Raw genomic sequence first — 23,946 nt, 5'->3', positions numbered from 1 at the left:
GAGGATCGATCCGAATCTTCGACGACGCTTCCGTTCGAGCTCTCCCTCAACGACGACCTCCCTCAACAACAAAATGTCTTCAGCTCTTCCGAGATCATCTCTATCGGACGAGGACCTTTCCACACCCTGGCCATCGCCTTCAAACCCGAACAAAGGACGCTCGTTCCTTCGGTTCTTGACTCTGAGTCAACAAACGTCGGGTTTGGTGTTCTCGTCTTTCCTACTGGTCCACCTCCTTCCACCAGCGATCGTAGCAGTCACTGGAGACGAAGCCAGTGGGAGTGGGTTCATGCTCGTGAGCTAGAAACGTTTTCTTTTTCCATTCTCAACGATGCAGTCGAGCGAGAGAAACGAAGACCCGAACCTGACCTCGACTCCTTCCCTCTCCTCTCCCTTCAGCTCACCCGTGTAGCCTACCAGCACCCCCTCCTCGAACCCGCCTTGATCTACCTCCCTCTCACGATCCACCTCACGTCCTCCCTCCTCCGTCGTCAACTCTACCCTCGTTCTCTCCCTCCGAAACTCACCTCGCACTCGCTCTCGGGCTTCCTCCTCACGCCGCTCCTCGCACTTCACCTCCTCGTCCATCGAATCGTGCCTTCCTCGTCCAAACCACCCATCTCCTCCCTCTCGCCAGCGGAACTGGACCTCTCCTACGTCGGATACGCCGCAGGGAAATGGCCTTGGATCAGCACGGTTGCGTACGGAGGACTGGTCGCGTTGGGGGTCTGGCATGCGGTGGGCGGGCTGGCCGTCGTCGGGAGGAGGTTGGGTTGGGTGAAGAAGAGGGAGGTCGGCGAGGAGGAGAAGCAGACGAAGACGAGGAAGAGCAGTAGGGCCGTCGGTTGGAGAACAACCTCGACGATCCTCGTCTCAAGCGTAATGGGGATCGCGCTCTTCCGTCTCTCGAACGACGCGTTCGTCTCCAAGGCCATGGCGGGGAGGATCGAGTTTGTGCATAGGAAGGTTGGGAGGGCTTTGATGCTTTATAGATGAGTGATTCCTTCTTGTCGAGAGCCGAGCTCCGAGAGAAAGCAGTCGCGCGTTGAGGCCTATTGACTTTTGGAAGACCCCTTTCTCATCGAATCCAGGAACGAATTTGCTGACCTCCCTCCCTTCGCTGGACTACTCTACTTCGTTCCCATTTTTCTCCTTCTCCCTCTGACCACCACCTGCTCTCTTGTTCTTCCTCTTTCGGTTCTTCATCCTCTCTCAACGAAGGAGGAAACTGCAAACCAAACGATGGTTCGTTCGTCTCGTCTCCCGCTCGATCGTCTCCGTCTCCCTCTTCTCTTCTCGGTCCTGACCAAACCAAACCCCTCCCTTCTTCCTCCCTTCGTTCTCTTCTGCAGCCCTGCGTAGAAAACTTCCAAGCTCTCATCTCCGTCGAAGGGAAGTATCTGGAGGTACGTTTCTCCTTGTCTCTCACCCACCTCTCTCGTTGCTCTCGACTCGGAAGCATCGCTCTCTCGTTTCGCCACGCAAACTGACCTCTTTCTCTTCCTCCTCTCCTCCTTCTTCTCCTCCTTCGCTTTTTCACTGCTTCATGGACATAGGAGTTCAAACCCCGCTGGATCCGACAAGGATCAGGAACGACGGTCGATTCTCTGGTGGAGAGTCCGGTAGGGAAGGTGAGCCCGTTCGTTGTCTCTTCTTTCTCAGGAACGAGGGTTCGAGCATCGAGGGAAGCAGGACTGAAAACAGGCTGGCTGTGCTTCGAGGGAAGGAAGAGGGAAGCGAAGGAAACTAGAGTGAGAAGCGAGGGGAGGGGAGACGGGAAACGGCGAAGGGTTTGGTTGAGCTTCGTTTCGAGCTCGAAACTGACGACCCCTTCGGTTTCTCGCCGCTTCGCTCAGCCCTACAAGATCATAATCCGAACGATCAAACCCGAGCTTCAAGAGACGGATTTGATCGCGTATGTTCTCGGTGAGTGGGTCGTCCTTTTGTTTTCGTCGTCGTTGTTGAGCTCGTTGGGAGACGAAGAGAGGGAGAGAGGAGAGGAGAGGTCGATGAGGTCGAGCTGGGAGCTGGTAGGGAACATTGCGATGGAGAGCAAGATATAGACAGAGCGAGAGAGCTGACTTGACTTCGATCTCGTTGTTCCAGTCGACGGACACCTCGTCGGAAGTCGAATCCTCCGAAAGACGGACGCGGACTCGTCGTGCCAGATAAGCGGAATGAGCCTGTCTCGTACTGGTCTGGGACCTGTTGAGCTGGCGGACAAGGTGAGTCGATCTTCGGTACAGGGAGGGAGTTTAGGTTGGACGAAGGAGGAGGAGAGGCGAAGAGGAGACGAGACGACGACGCTGACTTCTTTTTCCGTTCTTCTTTCCAAAGGTCGACGGAAAGCATCTCAATAAGAAGATCCCTGCCGTTCCTGGATCGATCAGGATCTTGGTCTACCGAGGGATCGCAAAGAAGACGGGGGAACCTAGTCTCGTTCGTTTCACGTCCATCTCGTCTCGTCTCATCCCTCTTCTCGTTCTCTGAGCTGAACCCTTCCGCTCTTTCTTCTTTCCTCTGCTCCAACCCATCTTGTCTCGTCTCTCTCCTTCTTTCTCGAACCGGACCTTCGCTCGTTTCTTCTTGTGCCACAGTTCAACTACCCGACCTTCATCTGCCCGTTCTTCTTCGTCGATAACCCTCGACAGGAGGAGTGCAGTGGACTCGAGCACATCACTGCGTGAGTTGGAAGAAGCTTATCATTCCCTCCAGTCATTTAAGAAGCTCTTCGTTCCCTTCAGTCGTCTCCCCTTCGTCGCTCTCGTTTTCGTTTTCGTCGAACTGACTCGTCGTTCTTCTTTCTCTACAGACTGGCCGAACCTGTTCCCGTCACGTTCCCTTCTACGACCTACACCTTCCACTCAAGTGATAACACTGGATCTCCCTTGGTGACTGTCGTGAGCAAGCCGTCTTCCTTCTCGATCTCCTCTCCGACATCGAAGCTTCACGTCTAACGAACCCCCTGTTTTTGCTCTGTTCCTCTCCAGGACTTCTTCTACAGGAGCGACAAGCAGCTTACCGAGCAGCTCAACCGTGAGTTATCTTTCTCGTTCTCAGCTCGAGATCTCTCGACGACTGACACACTGCTTCTCGTCGCGTCGTCCCCAGGCGTCCCTGCTGCCGCCATCGACATCCCTCGATCCCTTTCGCCTCCCTTCCCCGCTCCCTTGGTTCTTCGACCTCGAATCAAGATCGAATCTCGACCCATTGCCTCCCACTACCGAATCATCGAGCTCGGTGGAGGAGGAAACGCCAAAGATCTTCAGCCTTACGGTGAGTTCGACGCGTCGAGCGCTCAAACGAGACCCACGCTCTTCCAGGCTTTCTTCTCTTCCCTCCTTTCGAACTGAACGCTTACTTGCGTCTTACTCTTTCCTTCCCTCTCCTCCGATCCAGAAGTCTCCTCCGAGAGAGCCCTGACCTCCCTCCCCTCTCCCGTCTCGACTCCCCTGGCAATCGCTCCCCCCCTCTCCTTCTCCTACGACTCCGACATCTCTTCCTACGGTCTCGCTGTGACTGGCCCGATCTCAAGCTTTGGTCTTCCCAACTACGGCTCCCCTGCTTCGTCCTCAACACCCACCAGCATCGATCCCAACCTTCTCCCAGCTCCTCTCCACCTCCTCCCAAGCACAAACGTCTTCAAGAACAAGGATCACTACCAGCAGCACCAGCAGTCCTCCTCCCTCCTTCGAACCAACGAGATCCTCATCCCTATCGCTAAACGACGAAGTCCCCTCGAGGCTCGAACGGCGAACCTCGTTCCTCACATGGAGATCCAGGCGAGCAGGATGGGGTCGCCTGCGATTTCTTCGAAGGGGAAGGCGAGGAGAGGGAGCGTTGTTGTAGGGCTGGTGAAGAAGGAGGATCAGGAACAGGTGGCGATTGCCGGCGGTGGGGTTGATCAGGGGAAGGAGAGGGAGGAGAGAGCGTCGAGGAGAGCGAGACCTTACCCTGCCGGCGCGGTTGGAGGGAGGACGGGAGGGAGAGGGAGGTAGACTGTTATGGGTCTGGATGGTTTTGCTTACTTGCTTACTTGTTTCTTTGCTTTGGTCTTGTCTGGTCTCGTTTCGCTTCGTTCGTTCCTTCGCTGTTCGTTCTCGTCCTCAACTTTCTCTCGCACGCTGCTCAGATCGCTTCTCTGGAACTCTTTTCTTCTCCTCTACTTTAAAACCTTCTCCCTCTAGCTCCCCATTGCATTCAGGTCTTCCCTTATCTTAGCACGCTTCTCACTCTAGGCTTCTTCTCGATCGCGTCGGGTCGTCGTCCTCGTTCTTTCTTCTCGCATCGTTTCCCTTCTTCGCTGCACTACTCTTATCCGCATCGCCTCTTAGCACTCAACACTCTTTCTACTCGGAATTCTCTCTATGACGACCCTTCTTCTTTTGCTTCTTTCGAATCACACAGGGAGAAGAAGCACAACGAGAAAAAAGAAGATCAAGATCGTACTGTTACAAGCTTCTGGGAGAAAGGGAAGCAACGTGATGGACGTTTATGGGTTTATGCGAAAAAGACAAGAGACTGTAAACTGTAAAACAAGGTGTAGGTGGAGTGAATCGAACGAAAGAAAAGAGAAGAAAAGAAGAGCGACGCGAACGAGCTTTGGTGGGAGGAAAGGGGGTTCGGCCTTTTAGATTTGGTGTGAAAGGTAGAAAGAGCACAGGAGACGAGGTGAAAAAAAGCGTGAAATGGAGCGTGTAGGTAGCAGCGAGAAGAGAGAGAAAGAGAACGAATGAATGGTACGTGTAAGGGAAAGTGGGAGAGAAAAGAAACGAATACTATGCGACGGATGGGAGTGTATGAACGTGGGAGGAGAAAAGAGAGAGAGGGAGACGGTCTTCAGAGAGGATTCAGAAGAAGAGAAAAAGAGAAGTCCGAGAAGAGAAAGGGAAACCAAAACTGTCCGTCGACGCGACCACATCCGACCGTCCTCCCCTCAAACCACCACCGCCGGTCCTCCTCGTCCTCCAGCAGCATGAGGAGATCGTTTGCCCTTAGGAGTCATGGTGCTGCTCTCCTCCTCGAGCTCGATATCGAGGCCGTCGCTGCTCGTGACGCTCGACTGATCCGATCCGACGATGGTGGGCGTGGGAGTCCCGTCGTCTCCTTGTTGAGCCTTGAGTCCAGCAGCGAAGTAGCCTGCCGAGGACTGGATGACTGCTTGAGCGGACGGGGATCGAAGGTTCGTAGGAGTGGTGAAGCCTGAGCTGGGACCGGCGGAGAAGAAGGAGTCGACGGAGGAGGAAGAGGCGGAGGGATGGATCGAAGGGAGGGAAGTTTGAGTTCGGAAGTTGTCGTCGATTCCTCCTGGAGAGAGAAGGTCGGATCCAGCAGTGGAAGCTGAGGAGCTAGTTGAGGATCCAGAGCCGCCGGTGAAGAAGCAGTACCTGCGAGGAAGAAGAAAAGCGAGGTCAGCAACCAAGAACGGGAGTCGGACGCGACGAAAGAAAGGGCAGACTCACTGGTTGACGAAGTCCGAGTAAGAAACCGAACCGACGTTCAACGATCCTTGCCTCGGCATGCTCAGGCTCGGGTCGTAACCGTTGCTGAGGGGATAGGGAGGAGGGCTCATCGGGCTCTCGTTGGGAGTTCCTCCGCTCGAAGCCGACATGCTGGGAGTCGAGCTTTGGCTGGCGGGACTGTCGAGATCCCCTCCTGTTCCGATAGACGACGAAGGCATGAAGGTGTTCCTAGGGAGGGAGGGAGGGACTTCCGAGTAGGGAGAGGCCTGTCCTCGACCGGTGGGGAACGAGTTGAACCTCGATCCTCCGAGACGCGTTCCTGCTCCTCCTGCTCCGTCGGGGAGACCTCCTCCCATGCCGTCGACTCGAGGCGAAGCTGGTGGCGTTCGACGAACCGCTGCGGCGGAGAAGTAGTCGAGAGATTGGGTTCCGTAGGCGGATCGGGAGTGGTTTCGTCCGCCGCTGCTGTGGGAGGAGGATTGGGACGCGTTGGAGGAGAGGGAGGAGACGGAGGAGACGGAGGAGAGGGAAGAGACGGAGGAGAGGGAGGACGACAGGTTGGGAGGTGAGAAGGTTCCTCCTGGAGTCAAGGTCCTGAGAGGAAGTTGGGCGTCGGGTTGGGTGGGGATGGCTCTCGACGCGAAGGCGAACGAGTCGGGCTCTCGAGGCGAGCCGAAGGAGGATGGGTGGGTTCGATCGAAGTTGGAGATGGAGGAGGCAGGAAGACCGTCCAGTCGAGGGAGAGGAGACTTGAGGGAAGGTCCAGGAGATCCGAACGAGAGCGAAGGGTCGAAGCGAAGACCCATCGCTCCTCCCTCAGCGGGAGCTGGCGTCGATCCGAAGGACTGAGTGGGGTACGCTCCGGCTCCGAGCATCGTTCCGTTTCGACCGTCTGGGGAGATCTCGGAGAGGTGTCGTTCGACTGAGGGAGGAGATCCATCCCATCCTGTTCCGTAGTTTCGAGCCGACGACGACGACGACGAGGATCCAGCCTTCGAGGTGTTCTTGAGACTCGCTCCGAAGTCGTACCTCGCGGCGAGAGGACTTCCGGGACCCAGACCTGGGCTGACGAGAGCCTTGGGAGGAGCAAGTCCAGAGATTCCTTCCTCGTCGTAGTCGTCGGCGGCGAGTCTCGAAAGCTGAAGCTTGAGATCGGCCATCCTGTCCGCCGAAGGACCTCCGTTCCCTCCCTTGTCGCTCCACTCCGAGTGCTTCCCTCCTCCTCCGGCTCCAGGAGCTCTCCCAGCCTTCCTAGCCTCTCGAATCTCCGAAGCCTTCATCGCCTTGTTCCTCTTGAACTCGATGTGATAGTTCTGACCCGCGTTCGAGTCCCAGATCTCTCGACCTTCGACGTGGTAACGAACGGCGAGGAAGAGCTTCTTCTCCTCGAGACGAGCCATGTCCTGGAGCTTGATGACGAAGCTGAACCTATCGAACGTTCCTCCCTTGATCGAGTCCTGGAAGGTAGCGGTGACTTCGGACGTCGTCGACCAGGAATCCGTGGTAAATCGAACGCTAACGCGCTTGTTGAAGGCGATGTTTCGCACGTGAATGATTCCTCGAAGGTTTTTGGCGTCGTCGTTGAGAGAGATGGAGACGACGTAGAGATCCGAGTCGAAGGGTTGTTGGACTGGGAAGTTGGGAAGACTGAGGAAGAAGAAGGAAGGAAAAGAGAAAAGGGAAGGTCAGAGGCGAAGCGTCGCCGACGAGGTCGCGTCGAAGGGAAGGCAAAGGGAGTACTGACTGAATCTCCAAGCTCTTCCTAGCATTCTCCTCCTCGTCACTCGTCGTAGGGAAAGGGAACTCTCCTCCTTCGCTCCCGCTTCCTCCCAATCCACCGTTGTCGTCCGTAGGGCTCGTGTTCCGACTGACCGCCGCTGGCTTCTGCTCGGAGAGGAAGAGCCTGACCCTCTCGAGTCTCGCATCGAAGTGAACGTACTTCGGACACGAAGGAGTGGTTGGGAGCGACTTGGATCCAGCGAAGGGAGAGGCCGAAAACTCTGTCGAGGCGTTTGACGAGGCCGACAGAGGGTTGGCATCGTAAGAGGGAGCCATCGAGACCTTCAACGACGACTTGACGAGCTCTCCCGACTTCTTCCTGATGAGAGGCGAGGAGAGGGGAGCTCCCGAGGTGGTGTGAGGAGCGTTCTTGTCGGTGATGAAAGATTGGGAGGCGGGATCGAACCGAGGACGACCGAGGTTTTCGAGGTTGAGCTTGAGAGCGCTGACCGACGCGGTTTCCGTCGACATCGAGACGAGCGTTGGCCTTCCTGATGCCTGCCGACGAGTGTTGAACGAGTTGGCTCCCGGGTTGAGGGAAGGACGAGCTTGGGATACGGTTCGACGTTGGGGAGGGAAGTAGTGGGTGGAGGGAGAAGAGGGAGAGGCGGGAGGAGGAACGGTTGGGAGAGTAGTTCCGGCTGGAGCGACGGTTGAGGTAGGGGTGACAGAAGCTGAAGACGACGGGCTGAGGTCCTCGAACCTTCCTGCCTTCTTCTTCATGCTCGAAGGAAGAGGTGAATCCGCCTTGATGACTGGACTCGACGTCCTCGAACCTCTAGGGCTTTCCGAAGGACTTCCCGACGGGCTGAGGCGTTTCCTGCGAGGAGGTCGGACGTTCTGACCGCTGGCGACTTCCTCAATTCGACTCGAGTAGGTTGAAGTTGACGACGAACGAGGTGTTGGACTGGGTCGAGCTGAGAAGACGGCTGATTGTTCGGCGATCTTGCCGTCGGGAGTGGGTGGGTGGACGAGAACGACCGAGGCGTCGCTGGATCTGTTGAGTGGCAAGAGACAAAGAGTAAGAAAAAAACAGGAAGTGGAAGGTCGGAAGTCAGCCTAATCTCCTTGGAGCCGGTAGCCGAGGCAAGCAAGCAAGGGCGTTGCCAGATCGTTGGTCTTAGGAAGATGGAAGAAGGTGCTCACTTTGATCTCGAAGGCCGGAGTTGAGACGAGGAAGCAAAGCTGGACGAGCTATCTTGAGAGAGGTGGGATCCGTCGCCGTTCATAGAAGGAGCTGTCATCGTCTTGCAGGACATGAAGGGAGGTGGAAAGATGAGGAGAGAGGGAGAGCGACGAGAGGAAGGGAGGGACGGGTTGGCCTAGGTCGACGACGAAGGATCCAGAAAACCTGCAGAAGAACGTAAGCGAACGAGAGAAAGAGTCAGCTTGATGAGAAATCCTCTCTACGAGAAGCAAGGAGTGGTTGAAGACGAGCGAACGCGAAAAGAAGGCCCAGGGAGGGAAGACGACACCAGGACCTCGTCGGTTTCGAACGAAGAGGAGGTTGGGGACGTTCCATGAACGAGAGGAAAGAAGCACTTCTACATCCCTCGTTCCTCCTCCTGATGTCTCTTGATCCTCCTGGTTGATGTTGAGCTCGAACTTCTCCTTCCCCCTCCCCGTGTCTTCACCTCCATGGTGCTCTAAACCTTCACCTTCCAGCCCCACCCAGACCCCAGCCGTTTCTCCCACCTCCTGCGTCCTCCCTCCTCTCGACCTCCTCCTTCATCAAACGAAGGCGGAGTGTTGGTTGAATGACGGTGCGGTCTCAGATAAACCACTCTCTCTATATGACAAGACGAGCTGAGAGAGACGAGCGAGCGAGAAAGTGAATGAAAGAACTCACAAAGGGAAGAAGGAAAACGATGAAAACGAAGGAAGAGAGCTCTGTTCGGGACCTGGTGGTGGTGAAGACGAGAGGGAAACGAGTCCTGCTTGCTGCTGCTACAAGAACCTGACGAGGAGGATAGCGAGGAGGGAGGAGGGAGCTTGCTCGCTTGAAGTTGATGATGGGGTTGATGATCGAAGAGTGAGGAGCAAGAGCGAAAAAAAGAGGGAGGGAAGAAGGAGCCGCTGGGGTGGAAGTTGGAGGGGAAGGGAGGAGAAGTGGGGAGAGAGAGAGGTCAGCACTTCTTTTTGGACGAGATCTCAACCAAAAAAAATCGACCATCAGCATACTTTTTTGGCCTACGAGAGAGATAAGATACTGTTCTATGAGCTGGTGGTTCAAGAACGAGAGAAAAACTTTCAAGGAGGCGACAGTCGAGGCCTGTCTGGACCTTTCCGCGACAGGCTTGAGGACCCCTTCTTTGCCCTCGCCTTTTCCCCTCACTTTTCCTTCCCTAGTCTGGAGTTTGCCACTTCAACCAAACAGGTGACGGCCACGGCGTACTGACTCTCCTTCGCCTCGCTGACACAGACCTCGCAAGCTCATCGAACACCCTTCCCTTCCTTCGCTTCGTTCGACGGCAAGGGAGAAATGAGCGCGTCGTCGTCGTTCGTCGTCCTGCCTCTCGTCTCTATGCCACAACTCGGCTCCTCTCCGAAGAAACTGAGTTTGAAACGCCCCAATCAATTTTCTCACTCCTCTGATGTGAAACGACGCGACGAAATGCCGATCGCACCATTCCCGAGGCGGCAGCGGAAGGAAAACAGGTCGTCCTCTCGGTTCCTTCTTCTCTTTCTCTGAAAGCTCCAGCTTTCTCCCCCTTTTGAAACGTCCGATGAGACGGGATCCCTTGGCTTATATACGGGACCAGCATGGGCTGAACTTTTTGGAAAGGGAGAGGACCGAGACGCGAACGATTGAATAAAGAGAGAGAACTGAAGCCGTCGGCAAAGGAGACGCGTTCCATCGACTCTTGCGTCGCATCGAGCTTTCCTTGCAGGCCCCCGAATTTAAGGAGAGAGTGAAACGGAAGAGGGAGCAAATCATAGTCATATCACTTCCCGCTCAAGCGAGCCGTTCCGTGTCGGTAGTTCCGAGGCAGCTTGATCGACGAATTCGAGCGGCCTGAGACGAAGTAGACTTCTTCGCGACGGTGGGTCTGCTGGTCGAAGTGAAGATCACGGTATCAGCCTCAGTAAGCTACTAAACATGCGCTCTCTGCTCACCTGAGACTCGGTTTCGGGACCACTGCTGTCCTGCGAAAAGATCAAAGATTGAGCAACGGAAAGACGAGATTCGCACAAGAGGAATGTCGAAACTCACAGTTTCCCTTGAGCCATCAGCGACAGCTTCTTCCCCGTGAGAGTTGAGATGGGAGCGATCTCGAGTGGGTCCGACTCTTGCGAGGATGGAAGGCGATGGCGAACGACTCGAGACGCGTTTGACGCAGACGACGTTGATCCTGCATTTCAAGACGAGATCGAAGATGATCAGTCTCGTATGCTCTACTGGAAATGCTCTGTATGACTAACTTGGCGACGGAACTAATCTCACTTCTCAGTGAGCTCTGGGGAGCAGGGACGTCAACGGTCGCGTCGTCGTCGCCAGTTCGTCCTCGTCCGACGAGTCTACGAGCTGAGGCGAGGAATAGGTTTCAAGATCAGCTGAAGCACATTCAGGGTTCGCTCGTATATACAATCAAAGCATAGGTCTACTCACGTCCACGACCGTACTTCCGTCCTGCATCGTTCGAAAGACGAAGAGAGGTCTGGATGGAGGCTGAGACGTTGGAGTTGCTTGAGAACCTAGATTGAAAGAGCCACAGCGGAGACAGGAGGAGTGTGAGTAGTATCAGTCGGGCGGCTTCTTTTTTTTTCAGGAGAGAGGAGAGGGAAGCGGAGGGAGGAGAGACGGTTGCTGAGGATTCTTGAGACGGACGGGCTGCGATAACGGATAGATAGTGATATTGTATCAGCGATATCTCAGCTCGCACATGTAATAGATAGGAGAAAACTTGGGTGATCTCTCAGAGGAGAAGGTGAAAAAGCAGCATGCTTCCCTCTTGAGAGGTCGAAGCTCACGAGCTCTCCCTCTCTCCCTCCTCCCTTTTTCATCCCTCGCCTCTGAGAAGCGACCAAAGGAGCGTAGAAGATTGAACTCACCTTTGAGAAGCGTATTATGACTAGAAGAACGTTTCCGGTTGACGACGAAGCGAACCCAGCTGCAAGGATATCCTTTTCGGGGTTGAAGCGGGAAGAGGACGAGGGAGCCTGAACTTTGGGAGTTCCTTTGAAAGCCCGCTTGGAGATATTTCCAGGGACAGGGAGCCCAGGGAGGGACATGGCGAGACAGTGAGATGAGAAGAGAGAGTTGGAGAAATCTGAGAAGCTTTGAGGTGAGCTGAGGAGCTGTTGATGGTTGGAGTGCGAGCTTGAAAACTGGAAGTTCAGGAGAGGCTGCATGCTCGCGCTAGCTCAACTTTTCCCAAATCTCATCTCTGCGAAAATTCTGTTCTGGCAAGAATATTTCTATAGTCGATCTGCTCCCGAACTTTTACGTCAGTTTTTTATATGCCGTCCGAAAGAAGCGGGTCGTCGATCTCATCCAGAATTCGACGAGCTTCACTTCCCTTCCCTCCAACTCTCACCCGCTCCTTCCTCCCCCCTCCCCCTCTTTTTCTTTCTCTCTCACCATGTCTACTTTCGGAAGCCTTTACAAGGTCCACACCTACGGAGAGTCTCACTGCAAATCTGTCGGAGCCATCGTCGATGGAATCCCTCCGGTGAGCTCGAACGTTTCTTCTGACTCGCCAGAAAAAGTCAAGCTCAGATCGCTCACCTTCTTCCTCCTCCCTTCTTTCCTTTTTCTTTCTGCTAGGGTCTCGAGCTTACCGAGGAGGATATTCAGGTCCAGCTTTCTCGACGTCGTCCAGGTCAGAGCGATATCACTACTCCCGTTCGTCTTCTCTCTCTCTCTTGCTCGTTTCGATCCCTTCCTCCGAAACTCGACGACGACTTTCGCTCCCTCTTTTTCGTTCTGACTTCTTGCTTCTTCCTTCCTTTTGACAGAGAAACGAGTACGATGAGGTCCGAATCCAATCTGGAACTGAGCACGGAGTCACCCTTGGAACTCCCATCGGGTTGATCGTCCTCAACAAGGACCAGCGACCTCACGATTACGCTGAGACCGACCTCTACCCTCGACCTTCGCACGCTGACTGGACCTACCTCGCTAAATACGGAGTCAAGGCCAGCTCAGGAGGAGGACGGGCTAGTGCTCGAGAGACTATCGGTGAGTTCCTACTCACCCACTTCGAAGGATCGAGTTTTCGTTCTTCGAGCTCACCTCCCTCCCCTTCTCCCTTCTTCCTCCCTCTTCTTCTTCCTCTCTTCTAGGTCGAGTCGCCGCTGGAGCCATCGCTGAGAAGTACCTCAAGGTCGCTCACGGTATCGAGATCGTCGCCTTTGTTTCGTCCGTCGGGAAGATCCACCTTCCTGCCTTCTCGACTGCCACCGGAAACGAGGAGGACGACGAGCCTCTGAGCAAGGAGTACGTTCAACTCCTCAACACCGTTACCAGGGAGATTGTGGACAAGGAGATGGTCCGATGCCCGAATAGGGAGATCGCTCAGCTGATGGAGGATGTGAGTTGTACTTTTCGATTTATCTTTGGGGGGGAAAAGGAGAGGGAGGTGAGCTCGAGCTGATTCTTGTTTGGTTTCTTCTTTCCTCTCTTTCAGAACATTCGAAAGTCCAAGGCTGCCAACGACTCGCTCGGAGGAACCGTCACCTGTATCATCAGGAACGTTCCCGCTGGTGTGAGTCTCCCTACCTTCCACCCTTTTCAACTCAGAGCTTGAAACGCAAGAGCTCACTCGCGTCTCCCTCTCTCTTCCCTTCGACCAGCTCGGGGAGCCCTGCTTCGACAAGCTCGAGGCTACTCTCGCCCACGCCATGCTCTCTATTCCCTCCACCAAGGGTTTCGAGATTGGATCTGGTTTCCGAGGAACCGAGGTCCCTGGAAGCCGACACAACGACATGTTCAGCGAAGGAGAGGGAGGAAAGATGACGTGAGTTTCTTGATCTCGTACTCTCTTTTCATCGACCTCGAGCTGATCAGGCTCCTTTCTCAGCACTGTCACCAACTGGTCAGGAGGAATTCAGGGTGGTATCACCAACGGAGAGGACATCTACTTCCGGTTCGTCTCGTCTCTTCCCGTCCCCCCTTCCATCGCGTCGTTTGCTGATCTCTTTCTTCTTCGCTCACCTTTGTTGCTTCTTGACAACAGAGTTGGATTCAAGCCTCCTGCGACTATCTGTCAGCCTCAGAGCACCGCCAGGTACGACGGATCTGCTGGTGTGCTTGAGGCTAAGGGTCGACACGATCCTTGCGTCGTTCCTCGGTTCGTCCTTATCTCCTTGACCACATGCTCTCCCCTTCCCCTTCTTTCTCGCCTAACCTGTCTCCCTCTTCATATTCTCCTTGTTCAGTGCCGTCCCCATCGTCGAGACCATGGCCGCCATCGCTGTTATGGACGCTCTCCTCATCCAAGCTTCGCGGACAGCGGCTGCTTCGTTGCTTCCTCCCATCACCACTCTTCCTCCTACCATGGTGAGTACTCCCTCATCTAGCCCCTCTCTTCGATCCTTCTCCCTCCCTTTCCTTTCTCGTCTCGTCTCCCGCTCCCTTCGACTGACTCCTCTCCCTTTTCTTTCATCTCTTTCGTTTCCCTCCCTCGCAGGTCATGCCCGGCATGTCTCAGCACAAGTCTGGATCTGGAAGCGCGGGACCCGTTGGAGACGAATAAACTGTCCTGTGAAGGGTCGTTGTTGTTTGCTAGACACGCTCGGAGAGGTTTCGCTATCTTGATTCTCCTTGCTTTCAACGTCAAGATTCGAGAGTTGAATCGAGAAAGGAGCGAGAAAGAAAACTCGTAGGTATCGTGATGTGTATCGTGCTCGTATAGGACAAAAAAAGAGAAAGTAAAAGGCTGCTCGTCGTTCGTTCGTTCATTCCGTTCCGTCCTTGCTCATTTTGCCGATGCTCCTCTCGTCTCGTCGGTTCGTTTGCCGACTGTCCCAATCTCGTTTAGATGGCGAAGACGTCGTCGTCGTCCATGCCTTCCGGCTGAGTTACAAAGCAAAGAAGGGGTAAGCCTTCGTCGAGAAGTCGAGTGCAAGAGGAACTGACAAGTCTCGTGAAGATGTACTCGATCTCGACTCTGAGCTCGGCGAGTTCGAGGTCGAGAGGCAAGTCGTTCTGATCCGTACCGAAGGGATTCTCGACTTCAGCCGCGATGCCCTCGATTCCCATCAGAGTGAACTAAAGGAAGGGGAACGATCAGCGACACCGCGTCGTGAGCTCGGACTCGAAGGCGGTTTCGAGAAGAAAAAGTTGGTAACGTACCGCGACGAGAGAGACGACGAAGACCATCAACCATCCTGGAAAAGAGAGATCATGGCAAGAACGTCAGCGAGAGGGAGGAAAGGGAAGAAGGGCGGCGACGCGTCTGTTGTTTCTTCCTTCGACGAGGACTCGGATTCGAAAGGCGGAGCAGAACTCACCCATGTCGTCAACGAGAACGAGAGGCAGACTGAAGAGGTAGAGCAGAACACATTGCTTCAAATGAACCGTGAAGACGGGAGGCAGAGCTGAAAGAAGAGGCAACGAAAAGGATCGAGAACGGAGTCAGCGCTCGATTTTTGGACAAGGAGGCCTTTTCAAGAAACGCACGCGTTCGTACGACTCGCTCCATAGCTCCGAGTTGATTGACCATCTCCTGGATGAGAGCCTGAGGATGAAGGAAAGGGGAGCAGAGTCAGGGAAGCTTCGACGAGTTCGACTTCTTCGAGCCTCGTCTCCAAGCTAACTCACTTGAACGGCATTGACTCCAGCTGGACCGGCACCTTCCAGAGTACCTTCCCTCTTGAACTTGTAGACCGATCTTGAGAGGTGGTGGGCGATGCTGGACGTCGACATGCAAAAAGACGAGACGAGAATTCAGCGACGCGTCGTTGCTCGTCGAAAAGAGAAAGCTAACTCACACCAGAGGTAAAGGTAAGCTAGCAGCCCCCTCTTGCGAGACATAGGCTCGATCCATGAAGTCAAACTTGTCGTAGGAGCTCTTCTTCCTGATGAAGTGGGTTTTTTTCAGGGGCGTCCTCTCCGACGGGAGAGCTCGACCAGCGACGTCTCGAGCAACCTTGATCGTGAGCTTGTCGACATGCTTTTTATTCTTTCCAGTGGGCTGCTGAGATTCGAGGTCGAGAGGGGGGTTGGTTCGATGAATGGGATGAGAGGGAGGAGAGACGTCTTTGTTGGCGACGGGAGGAATGCTGGTTGAGAAGGAGCTGTAGCCGGAGGCGATGACGTCGAAGCGCGAGAAGTCACTTGGGAGGACTCCTGTGAAGAGGAAAAAAATGAAGGGGGAAGAGTAGGGTCAGTTTCTCGTGTGCGAGGAGGGAGAGGAGAAAACAGCGCGTACCATTATAGTCCTGTCGAAGCGAGCAGCAGGTCAGTCTCAAGACGACGTCTATCTGCTACCTCACGGTAAATTGGCTCACCTCGTAGTCAGTCCCAGGCTCTCCTCGGAGATGATGCTTGGTAGAGATCGAGAAGGCGTTGACGAGCCTGCTCGAAGAAAAGCGACGCGACGAAGAAGTCCGCACGATCTCGAACGACCCCTCCAAGAGAACGGAAGAACGAGAAGACTCACTTCAAGAACCTGATCTTATCCTTCTTGAGGATCTCCCTAGTCATCTGCTCCTTGGGACCGACATGCTTCCCCTTCGTCCCGTCGGCCTTGACGAGATCCTTGCCCATCCTCAATTCTTCCGATGGCAGGGTGACCTGGATCCAGATCAATCGAGACAGGTTTCGAGCAGCGGACAGGAGAGCTGTGAAGTCCTTTCTACCTCTGTAAAACGAGAAAGAAGTCAGAAGGGATGAGCGAGACCATGAGGAGGAAGAGGACGACGCACTCGGAGTATCGCTCTGGGAAACCAGGACGGAAGAAAAGCGATCAGGACGTGTTCGTGCGTAGAGGCTCGAACATAGCTCACCATAAGCAGAACCATTCCTGAACACGAGAAGTAGACCGACGACGACGGACAACAAGGGGACGACTGCGAAGTAGGAAACGGGAGGTCAGCTCGGAGCTCGTTCCTCTTTGCTCCCTCGTCGAGAACTTACCGCTGTTACTCAATCTCAAAGGAAGATTGAAAAACTTCGTGGATCCAGCGACGAGGATTGCGAATAGAGTGACGGTCGAGACTGGTCCAGCGATGGAAGGGATGATGCTGCCTTTGATTCGCTGAGGGGAGGAGAGGGAGACGGAGAGAGGGAGGGAAAGTGAGCTCAACCTTCGAGCTTCGACCCTCCGCGCGCTTTCATACTTACCACGACATCAGGAAGCCAGGAAACATGCGAGAAGGTTCTCTTGCTCTTCTCCTCCTCTCTCGCTTGAACGACTGTGTGAAAATGAGAAGGGAAGAAGGGAAGGAGGAAGGTGAGCTCGAGCGAGAGAGGAGGGTGCAGTGGGAAAGAGGGGAGGGAGCACGAACGAGCCGCGAGAGCTGTGAGAGGTTTCTTCGCTTGAGCTGAGCTCGAAGAAGCTTCTCTGCTTCCGAAGATGGAAGCCATAGGGTTGATGCTGGGTTTCGTAGTCATTCAGGAAACTCGTGAGGGGAAGGGTCGTGGTTGGGGAGAGGGAGGGGAGGAGGTTCGAGGGCTGAGGGAGATCGACCGCCTCGCTTTCGTTGCACAGGGGTGAGGTTTCGAGAGGCTACGTAACTATTTTGGCTGGTTAAGCTGAAGTTTTGTATCTGAAGGGGTGCAAAGAAGAGCTCAACTTCGGAAAAAAGTGGTAGGCGAGTTCGCAGGAAGGGCAAACTCGTGAACCAAACAACTTTTTGCTCCCTTTGCTTCCCCCTTTCGTTTCCAGTTTCTCCAAGAAAGTTTTGTCCGCCTTTTCACCAGTGGTATCCGACAATATAGTACGCAAACCTCATCTAGAAAAACTGAAGACCGTTTGAGGAGACAGGGTGTTTGTTTGACCTCTTCTTTCGTCGCGTCGCGTCGTTCTTTCTTTCTCCTTTCGACGCGCTCTTCTTCTCTTCCTCCAGCAAAACAGCATTCCTCCTTCGCCATTCTTCAATTCTAACACGATGAAAGTCTTGCGCGGGATCATTATTTGAGTTTCAACCTCGCTCTGCTTTCACATAATCAGGGCAGACTAGATCAGGAACGAAACGCGAGACGGGTTGATCCCTTGTTCTTTTGTTCTCCTCGAACGTCCTCCTCCCTTCTCCCCTCCCTATCTCCCCCTTCTCGCTTCAACCAGAAGGCGTTCTCCCTCTCTCTAAACTTTCTTCCTTTCGGAAGCGAAGCCAGTTCCCAACTACAAGCTACAGGACGAGCCAACCTCAAACTCCGAGTGCCCTCTTCCCTCCCCCTCCCCCTGCTAGACTAACCCATCCCTTTCCTGCCCCCCCTCTCCATTCCGTTTGTTATTTTTGCTTGCTCCTCTGCCCCTCACTGACGACTCTTCATCACGCTCGTTCTCTTTTCGCATTGCTCTCCTTTTCACGACGGCTTTTAATTTGTTTGTGCTCTTCTATTTCCCTTTCAATTTTGGTTTATCACACCCTGTTTGTAGGAACCTCGAGATGGGAGGGGAGAGGAAAGAGAGTAAATCGAGACGAACTCGACGCGTCGCTGAATCGTCGCGCTCGGGTTTTCTTCTCGTTGAAACTCGCGTGTGCTTCTCAATCTCGATCTTCCAGCAGGGGAAGGTAGTAGCCCCCATATATGACCCAAACCGGAACATTACATCGCAGTGGGCGGCAAGCAAAAGAGTAAACGTGCTATAGAAGTGGAGGTCGACCTTGAACTCGGGTTGCTCAAATCGTCTGGCTTCGGAAAATATCTCCTTTTCGATGAACTCCACCTTTCGCAGTGCTCAAAACAAAGCTTCTGCCAAGTTTGAGCGACGCAGCAAATCTTCCCAGTCCCTGGGACTCGTCAGCCCAGGGAGAAAGTGAGCTCGAAACTGACTCGTCCTCCCCTCTCTTCCTTCTCCTCTAACTCCTTCCTTCTCTCCTTCAACTAATGGACCCCTCAGTGAGTCACGGAATCTAGCCATGTCCTTCGAGAGCTTTTGACTGACGTTGACCTATCTCTTCCCAGTCTCTGATCCCTACACCTTCGCTGGAGGTTGTGAGCTCGCTCCTCTCCCATCCTTCAAAAGGCAACTGTGTCCCCATCTTTGTCTCTCTCCCGGCCGATCTGGTCACTCCCGTCGTCGCCTACCTTCGAATCAGTCAAGGAAGCAAGTACAGCTTCCTGCTCGAGAGCATCAACGGAGGGGAGAACGTCGCTCGTTACAGTTTCATCGGAGCAGGTCAGTTCACGAGCAGAAGAAGGAGAGGGAAGGAAAACTCGAGCTCACAACTTTCCTTCCTTCCCTTCTTTTCCTCCTCCTCCTCCCTTCGTTCCTTCAACAGACCCTTTCAAGGTCGTCCGTAGTGGACCTGGATACGATATCCAAGGAGATCCTTTGATCGCTCTCGAAAAGGAGCTCGCAGAGTATCGATACGTCAAAATCCCAGAGGTCCCGACCTTCACTGGTTCGTTTCCCTTTCCTCTCTCGACCTCCCTTCCTACTCCGATCGAGAATCACACCAGCTCACCATTCTCTTCTTCTACCGTTTCTTCATACTCAGGAGGAGCCATCGGCATGGTCACCTACGACTGCATCCACCACTTCGAACCCAAAACCGCTCGACCTCTCACCTCCCCCTTCGAGATTCCCGAATCAGTCTTTATGTTCCAAGACACCCTCGTTATCTTCGACCACCTCTACCAAACCCTCAAGCTCGTCTCCCACGTCTTCCTTCCCGATACCAACACCTCCTCTTCCATCCCTGACCTCTACACCTCCGCCGTCGCTCGAGTTCACTCACTCGCTCGGTCGCTTCTCTCGTCAACCACTCCCCTCCCCGTTCAACCTCCCATCATCCCCAATCAAAGCTTCACCTCCAACGTCGGAAAGGAAGGATACGAAGCCTTCGTTACTCAGCTCAAGAAGCACATCGTCAAGGGAGACATCATTCAAGCCGTACCGAGTCAACGACTGGCGAGGCCGACGACCTTGCACCCTTTCAACGCCTACAGGCAGCTGAGGAGCTTGAACCCGAGTCCGTACATGTTTTACATCGACTTTGGGGATCTTCAGTTGGTGGGAGCTAGTCCCGAGACGCTGTGTAAGGTGGAGAAGAGGAAGGTGTTCAACCATGCGATTGCTGGAACGGTCAAGCGAGGGAAGACGCCTGAGGGTGAGTTTTTGAGCTTTGGGACCTTCATGCGAGCAGCGAAGAATCGAGCTGACTTTCCTCTCCGTTTGTGTTCGCAGAGGACGCCGCCCTGGGAGCCGAGCTTCTCGCGTCGCCAAAGGATCGAGCGGAACACATCATGCTCGTCGACCTCGCTCGAAACGACGTCAACCGAGTCTGCAAACCCGAAACCGTCCAGGTCGACGAGCTCATGCAGGTCCAGAAGTTCAGTCACGTCATCCATCTCACCAGTCAAATCACTGGTGTTCTTCGAGAGGGAAAGACGAGGTTCGTTTTTTTTCTCCCTTTCTTCCCTTTCTTCCTGTTTTCTTCCCTTTCGCTGACTCTCGATGACTTTTTACTCAGATTCGACGCCTTCCGATCTATCTTCCCCGCCGGAACTGTCTCTGGAGCTCCCAAAATCAAGGCCATCGAACTCGTCGGAGGACTCGAGGGAGAACGCAGAGGAGTCTACGCTGGAGCTGTCGGGAGGTTCGATTTCGACCAGGACGAGCTGGACACGTGCATTGCTATCAGGACGATGACCTTCAAGGATGGAGTTGCTTACTTGCAGGCTGGTGAGTCGCCCTTCCTTTCTCGACTTCCTTCACGTCCGAGCGCCGACTGATTTGCCTTCTGTTCGCCGTCTTCGTTCAGGTGGAGGAATCGTCTACGACAGTGTGGAGGAGGACGAGTACGTCGAGACGCTCAACAAGCTGAAGGCGAACTTGAACTGCATCGAGATGGCTGAGCGTGAGTCCTTCGTCTCTCTTCTTTTCTCTTCGACGCATCCTTTTCAATCCTTCGCTGACTTCTCGCTCCCTCCCTCCTCTTTTCACAGAGTTCTACCTCACCGTCCAGGGACAGGCTTCCTCGTCGGACTAGATTTAGCTCGATCTATGCATTGCATCTCTCTCTCTTCTCTCTCAGCTCTTGCCGAAGCGAAAACGAGAAAGGCAACCAGCTCTAGATTATGCGAGAATCGCAGAAGGGAAACGAGGGACTATCAAAGAAACGATCGCTACTACAACCAAACTAGAACTGAGCGAAGAAGATAGACGCTTCCTTAAAGAAGCAGGGCAAGGGAGGAGGACATGCAAAGAGAAGGCGAGAAAGAGCAAGAGCAAAGGGAAAGCGAATCGGGACGAGGAATGGCGACCGAGTATACGAAGGACGAGATAGATGGTGATTATGCGAAGCAAGGAGAAAGCAAGGGAGAGCGGGTGGTGAGGGTACTTTTGGGAGAGGGTGGAAGGTGTCGTTGGTTTTCACATCAAGTTGTTGAATCCTTTTCGACAGGGGAGAGGGACGCGTTTTGGTCAGTCTAGAAGACGCGATTACGATGAAGAGATAAGATGAGGAGTGCACTCACCAGGAGAGTAGGCCATAGGCTTGATCGGAGGATGAGGAGAAGCTCCGAACGCGGTGTACTCGCACTCTCCGGCAGCGTCGACTCGAATGAAGGCTCCCTTGTTTCCCGTGGAGTCGCAGTAGTTGGGTGCCGAGAAGACGGTAACACAGAGTCCTGAGATCGAGAAGGGATTGATATGGTCAGTGATCGTTTTCGAGACGAGGAGGCAATCAAAACGATGAACAAAAGGGCTAACCGTCGTGCTCGACCGAGTAACCTCCCTGTCGAACCTCATGACTTCGGAAGACGGCGGTGACTGAAGAGGAGGTAGAAGGAGGCGATGTAAAGGAGATGAAAAGTCAGCGGAGGCTTTCGTATCTAGAGAAGCTGAGGGAGAAACATAGACGTACCCCCGTTCGCCTCACACCAACGACGCGTCACATCAGGTCCGAATCCGACTCCCACACCTCGCTTACTGGGACCTCGTCCCTCAGCGTCTTGTGGATCTACGAAAGGGGAAGAGCAGGAGGAGAGAAGGTCAGCTTAGCCTCCAAGAAGAAACGCGTCGTTGCCTCTTCTCGTTCCTGCACGCGACTCACCAGTCCAAAGCAACTCCTGCATCAATCCATCGGTTCCAGGCTCCCTTCCGTGTCGAGGGATCTTTTTGATATCGTCGAGAGTGACTCCGTCCTTCGAGAAGAGACCTCCGTGCACGACGAAGAATCGTTTGCGACCAGCTTGCGAGAGGATTGCTGGCGTAGGAGGAGTGAGGAGAGAGAGGGAGCCGGGGGTTGTAGGAGCGAGGGTAGGGGAGATGAGGGTGGCGAGAGGGAGAGCAGTGAAGACGTCCGAGAAGAGGTGGACTGTGATTTGAGAAGAGCAGCAAAGCGAAAGAGGTCAGTTTGATTCGACGAGAGAGGAAAAGGAACAGAGGAACGAACAGGTGACATCTCCGTGCTTGTGAGTAGCCTCTCCTTCGAAACCATATACTCGGTTCATCTGGATGCACTCGTGGTCTTGGGACGGGAAAGAAGTGGAAACGAAGGGTCAGAACGAACCAGGCCGAAGAAGGAAGGGAGAGGTTCGACTCACTTCCACGATTCAGGAAGATTCGCTTAGGGTAGACGACCTTGTATGCAAAGAGGGTCAAAGCAACCTCAACCGACCAACTTCCTCGGTCGACGAAGTCACCTGCGTGGGAAGGAGGGGAGAGATCAGCAACGAAACCTGGACGACGCGTCGAGAGGGTCGAGAACGACTCACCGTTGAAGAGCAAAGCGTGGTTTTCAGAAGGAGGTCCAGTGAGAGAGAAGAGGTGAAGAAGATCGTAGAATTGACCTGAGGAACGGAGGTGAGAGGTGCGAAGGGAGGAAAGAAAACAAGTCAGCTCTGGTCGACGCGTCCTCGATCTGAGCCCTCCATCTCACCACGTCGAACAAGGAAGACCAGCCTCACCGTGAGTATCTCCCATGACATCCAACGTCAGACCCTCTTCGATATCAACCTCGACCAGACTGCTCTCCTGCTTCAACACGTCCTGAGCAGCGAGGATGATCTCCCAAACGAGCCTCTTCGGCAGCGCCTTCCCAGCCCTGAACCACTCGATCATCTCCTTGATGAACGTCTCGGTAAGAGTCCAACGTCCGTTCTCTCCGTCCTCATCGTGAGGACCGGGAGGTGTGGGTCGAGGACCGGTGTAGGTAGGGTCGAGGGCGCAGGACCCGTCCTTCAGGATCCTCCGACAACGAGCTGAGGGAGATTCGGTATCGCCGACGGAGATGGCCTGCTCGAACTCGATTTTACGGACCTGTAGGAGATGAGAAGTGAGAGAAGGAGAGAGGTGGGAAGTCAGCGAGGGACGTCAGGTGAAAGAAAGAGGGTGAAGGAACGAACGAGCTTGAGGGTTGCTTCCTGTGAATCGAGAAGAGAGACGGTGTGTGTTAGCTTCGGGACTGAGAGTAGGACGAGATTGAAGCAAGGATACGAACGAGCTGTTTACGAGCTTCCTTGTTCGCAGGATCGAGCCTGAGGACGGTCTTGAGGTCGGCAATAGCTGGACGTGGTTTCACAATGGCGAGTTGAGAAAGAGCTCGTCGGTAGAAAGGCTGCCAAGAAAACAAGTATCAGCTCTGTACCATATGTCAGCCGGATGCCTTAGAAGGCGATAAAAGCTCACCTTGACTGCCGTAGGGTCGATCTCGATGGCTTTGGCTGGAGGGATCGAGGAACAAAGAAGGAAGGAGGTTCAACTCGAGCTCAACTTCGCTCTTGAAGCTCTGAAGAGGGCAGCAGGACTGACTAGCATCCGAGATAGCTCCTCCGAACTCCTCGAGCTTCATTTTAGCGATGGATCGGTTGGACCACTGTGTCAGAGGAAGGAGAACGGTCAGTTCAGAGCTGAAGAAAGGGAGGGACGAGGGCGCCGAATGACGACCTGGACGAAGGAAGAGAGCTGGACTGACGAAGATAGGATCCCTAGGGTTCAAAGTGATAGCGTTCGAGTACAAGCGGATAGCTTCCCTGAAGTCCTTGGCTGCGTTTCAGAACCAAAAGGGAACGAGAAGGTATAGGAAAGTGAGCGAGAGTACGGACGAATCCGCGAGCTTGAGGCAAGGGAGGGAGCTCTCGAGAAGAAGGAACTGACCAGCAAAGGCCTTGTTGGCATCCCCCTTGAGTCTAAGAGCTTCAGCTACATCCTCCTCGGTAACGAGCTTGAGGTCATCCGGTACTTCATCGTCTCCGTTGACTGTGGAAAGAAAGGCAGGGAGGAAGGAAGGTGAGCTCGAGCTTCGTTGCACTTTTTTGGCTCGTGTGCACTCTTTCTCTCCCTTCATTGAGCTCTCCCTTGTCCCCTCTTCCACCTGCACCTCTGAAACCCGTAGCGGATGGAGGAGAGTATATTGAGGATAAGACTCACGAGAAAGGTTGGCCATTATCCTGGGAGAGTTGAAGGGAGTGGTATCCTCGTCGTCCGCGTTAGGTCTGGTGAAGACCCAGGAGCTAGTGTCGATTTCGGACTCGATGGCCTCGGCTGCACTCGAATCCGAGGAGGAGGAGGAAGAGGAAGAGGAGCTAGCCATCTCGTGCTCAGTGGTGGTCATGTCGGAAGGGGGGAAGGTGAAGCGAAGGTGA

The 23,946-nt window shown here is 54.2% G+C and overlaps 7 protein-coding genes across 7 annotated transcripts; 3 read left to right on the top strand and 4 right to left on the bottom strand.

Moving 5' to 3' along the window:
* Nucleotides 1-50: 50 nt before the first annotated feature.
* BDY24DRAFT_381372 (uncharacterized protein) lies at nucleotides 51-1,051 on the top strand (the record flags this gene model as incomplete). Its single annotated transcript, XM_076639325.1, has 2 exons — nucleotides 51-300; nucleotides 405-1,051. Coding segments are annotated over exons 1-2 (815 nt in total), but the record flags the coding sequence as incomplete, so codon positions are not given.
* Nucleotides 1,052-6,715: 5,664 nt separating this feature from the next.
* Nucleotides 6,716-7,057, bottom strand: BDY24DRAFT_332358 (CBM21 domain-containing protein; the record flags this gene model as incomplete). Its single annotated transcript, XM_076637134.1, has 1 exon — nucleotides 6,716-7,057. A coding segment is annotated over one exon (342 nt), but the record flags the coding sequence as incomplete, so codon positions are not given.
* A 3,102-nt stretch (nucleotides 7,058-10,159) lies between these two features.
* Nucleotides 10,160-11,616, bottom strand: BDY24DRAFT_381361 (uncharacterized protein). Its single transcript, XM_076639324.1, has 7 exons — nucleotides 11,295-11,616; nucleotides 11,045-11,073; nucleotides 10,852-10,937; nucleotides 10,665-10,767; nucleotides 10,456-10,594; nucleotides 10,359-10,388; nucleotides 10,160-10,294 (listed from the first exon to the last, which is right to left on the bottom strand). The coding sequence occupies exons 1-7, from the start codon at nucleotides 11,592-11,594 to the stop codon at nucleotides 10,187-10,189; spliced, it is 795 nt and encodes a 264-aa protein (XP_076499378.1). The 5' UTR covers nucleotides 11,595-11,616; the 3' UTR covers nucleotides 10,160-10,186.
* An 87-nt stretch (nucleotides 11,617-11,703) lies between these two features.
* On the top strand, nucleotides 11,704-14,017 carry ARO2 (bifunctional chorismate synthase/riboflavin reductase [NAD(P)H] ARO2). The gene is made up of 10 exons (XM_076639323.1): nucleotides 11,704-11,914; nucleotides 12,010-12,087; nucleotides 12,201-12,423; nucleotides 12,528-12,775; nucleotides 12,872-12,949; nucleotides 13,038-13,201; nucleotides 13,265-13,330; nucleotides 13,421-13,534; nucleotides 13,623-13,743; nucleotides 13,874-14,017. The coding sequence occupies exons 1-10, from the start codon at nucleotides 11,825-11,827 to the stop codon at nucleotides 13,937-13,939; spliced, it is 1,248 nt and encodes a 415-aa protein (XP_076499377.1). The 5' UTR covers nucleotides 11,704-11,824; the 3' UTR covers nucleotides 13,940-14,017.
* A 203-nt stretch (nucleotides 14,018-14,220) lies between these two features.
* BDY24DRAFT_439418 (Bestrophin, RFP-TM, chloride channel-domain-containing protein) lies at nucleotides 14,221-16,800 on the bottom strand (the record flags this gene model as incomplete). Its single annotated transcript, XM_076644447.1, has 15 exons — nucleotides 14,221-14,259; nucleotides 14,323-14,454; nucleotides 14,539-14,573; nucleotides 14,697-14,783; nucleotides 14,866-14,923; nucleotides 15,007-15,097; nucleotides 15,177-15,534; nucleotides 15,617-15,626; nucleotides 15,696-15,762; nucleotides 15,848-16,048; nucleotides 16,113-16,125; nucleotides 16,194-16,256; nucleotides 16,324-16,444; nucleotides 16,531-16,601; nucleotides 16,695-16,800. 15 exons carry the CDS (start codon nucleotides 16,798-16,800, stop codon nucleotides 14,221-14,223), a joined length of 1,452 nt encoding a protein of 483 aa, XP_076499376.1.
* A 1,243-nt stretch (nucleotides 16,801-18,043) lies between these two features.
* Nucleotides 18,044-20,407, top strand: TRP2 (anthranilate synthase TRP2). The gene is made up of 8 exons (XM_076637847.1): nucleotides 18,044-18,252; nucleotides 18,319-18,532; nucleotides 18,636-18,758; nucleotides 18,855-19,466; nucleotides 19,544-19,751; nucleotides 19,830-20,041; nucleotides 20,121-20,216; nucleotides 20,305-20,407. Exons 1-8 carry the CDS (start codon nucleotides 18,241-18,243, stop codon nucleotides 20,346-20,348), a joined length of 1,521 nt encoding a protein of 506 aa, XP_076499375.1. The 5' UTR covers nucleotides 18,044-18,240; the 3' UTR covers nucleotides 20,349-20,407.
* Nucleotide 20,408: 1 nt separating this feature from the next.
* Nucleotides 20,409-23,945, bottom strand: BDY24DRAFT_381352 (Metallo-dependent phosphatase-like protein). Its single transcript, XM_076639322.1, has 16 exons — nucleotides 23,732-23,945; nucleotides 23,459-23,560; nucleotides 23,277-23,347; nucleotides 23,114-23,177; nucleotides 22,991-23,025; nucleotides 22,803-22,919; nucleotides 22,708-22,725; nucleotides 22,270-22,621; nucleotides 22,078-22,152; nucleotides 21,907-22,005; nucleotides 21,756-21,830; nucleotides 21,414-21,677; nucleotides 21,225-21,320; nucleotides 21,071-21,130; nucleotides 20,836-20,988; nucleotides 20,409-20,751 (listed from the first exon to the last, which is right to left on the bottom strand). Exons 1-16 carry the CDS (start codon nucleotides 23,913-23,915, stop codon nucleotides 20,732-20,734), a joined length of 1,785 nt encoding a protein of 594 aa, XP_076499374.1. The 5' UTR covers nucleotides 23,916-23,945; the 3' UTR covers nucleotides 20,409-20,731.
* Nucleotide 23,946: the final 1 nt, after the last annotated feature.

Source organism: Mrakia frigida (genome assembly GCF_051309035.1).
Source record: "Mrakia frigida strain ATCC 22029 unplaced genomic scaffold BDY24scaffold_6, whole genome shotgun sequence".
Taxonomy (NCBI): domain Eukaryota; kingdom Fungi; phylum Basidiomycota; class Tremellomycetes; order Cystofilobasidiales; family Mrakiaceae; genus Mrakia; species Mrakia frigida.
This window is presented reverse-complemented; position numbering and strand designations above follow the sequence as displayed.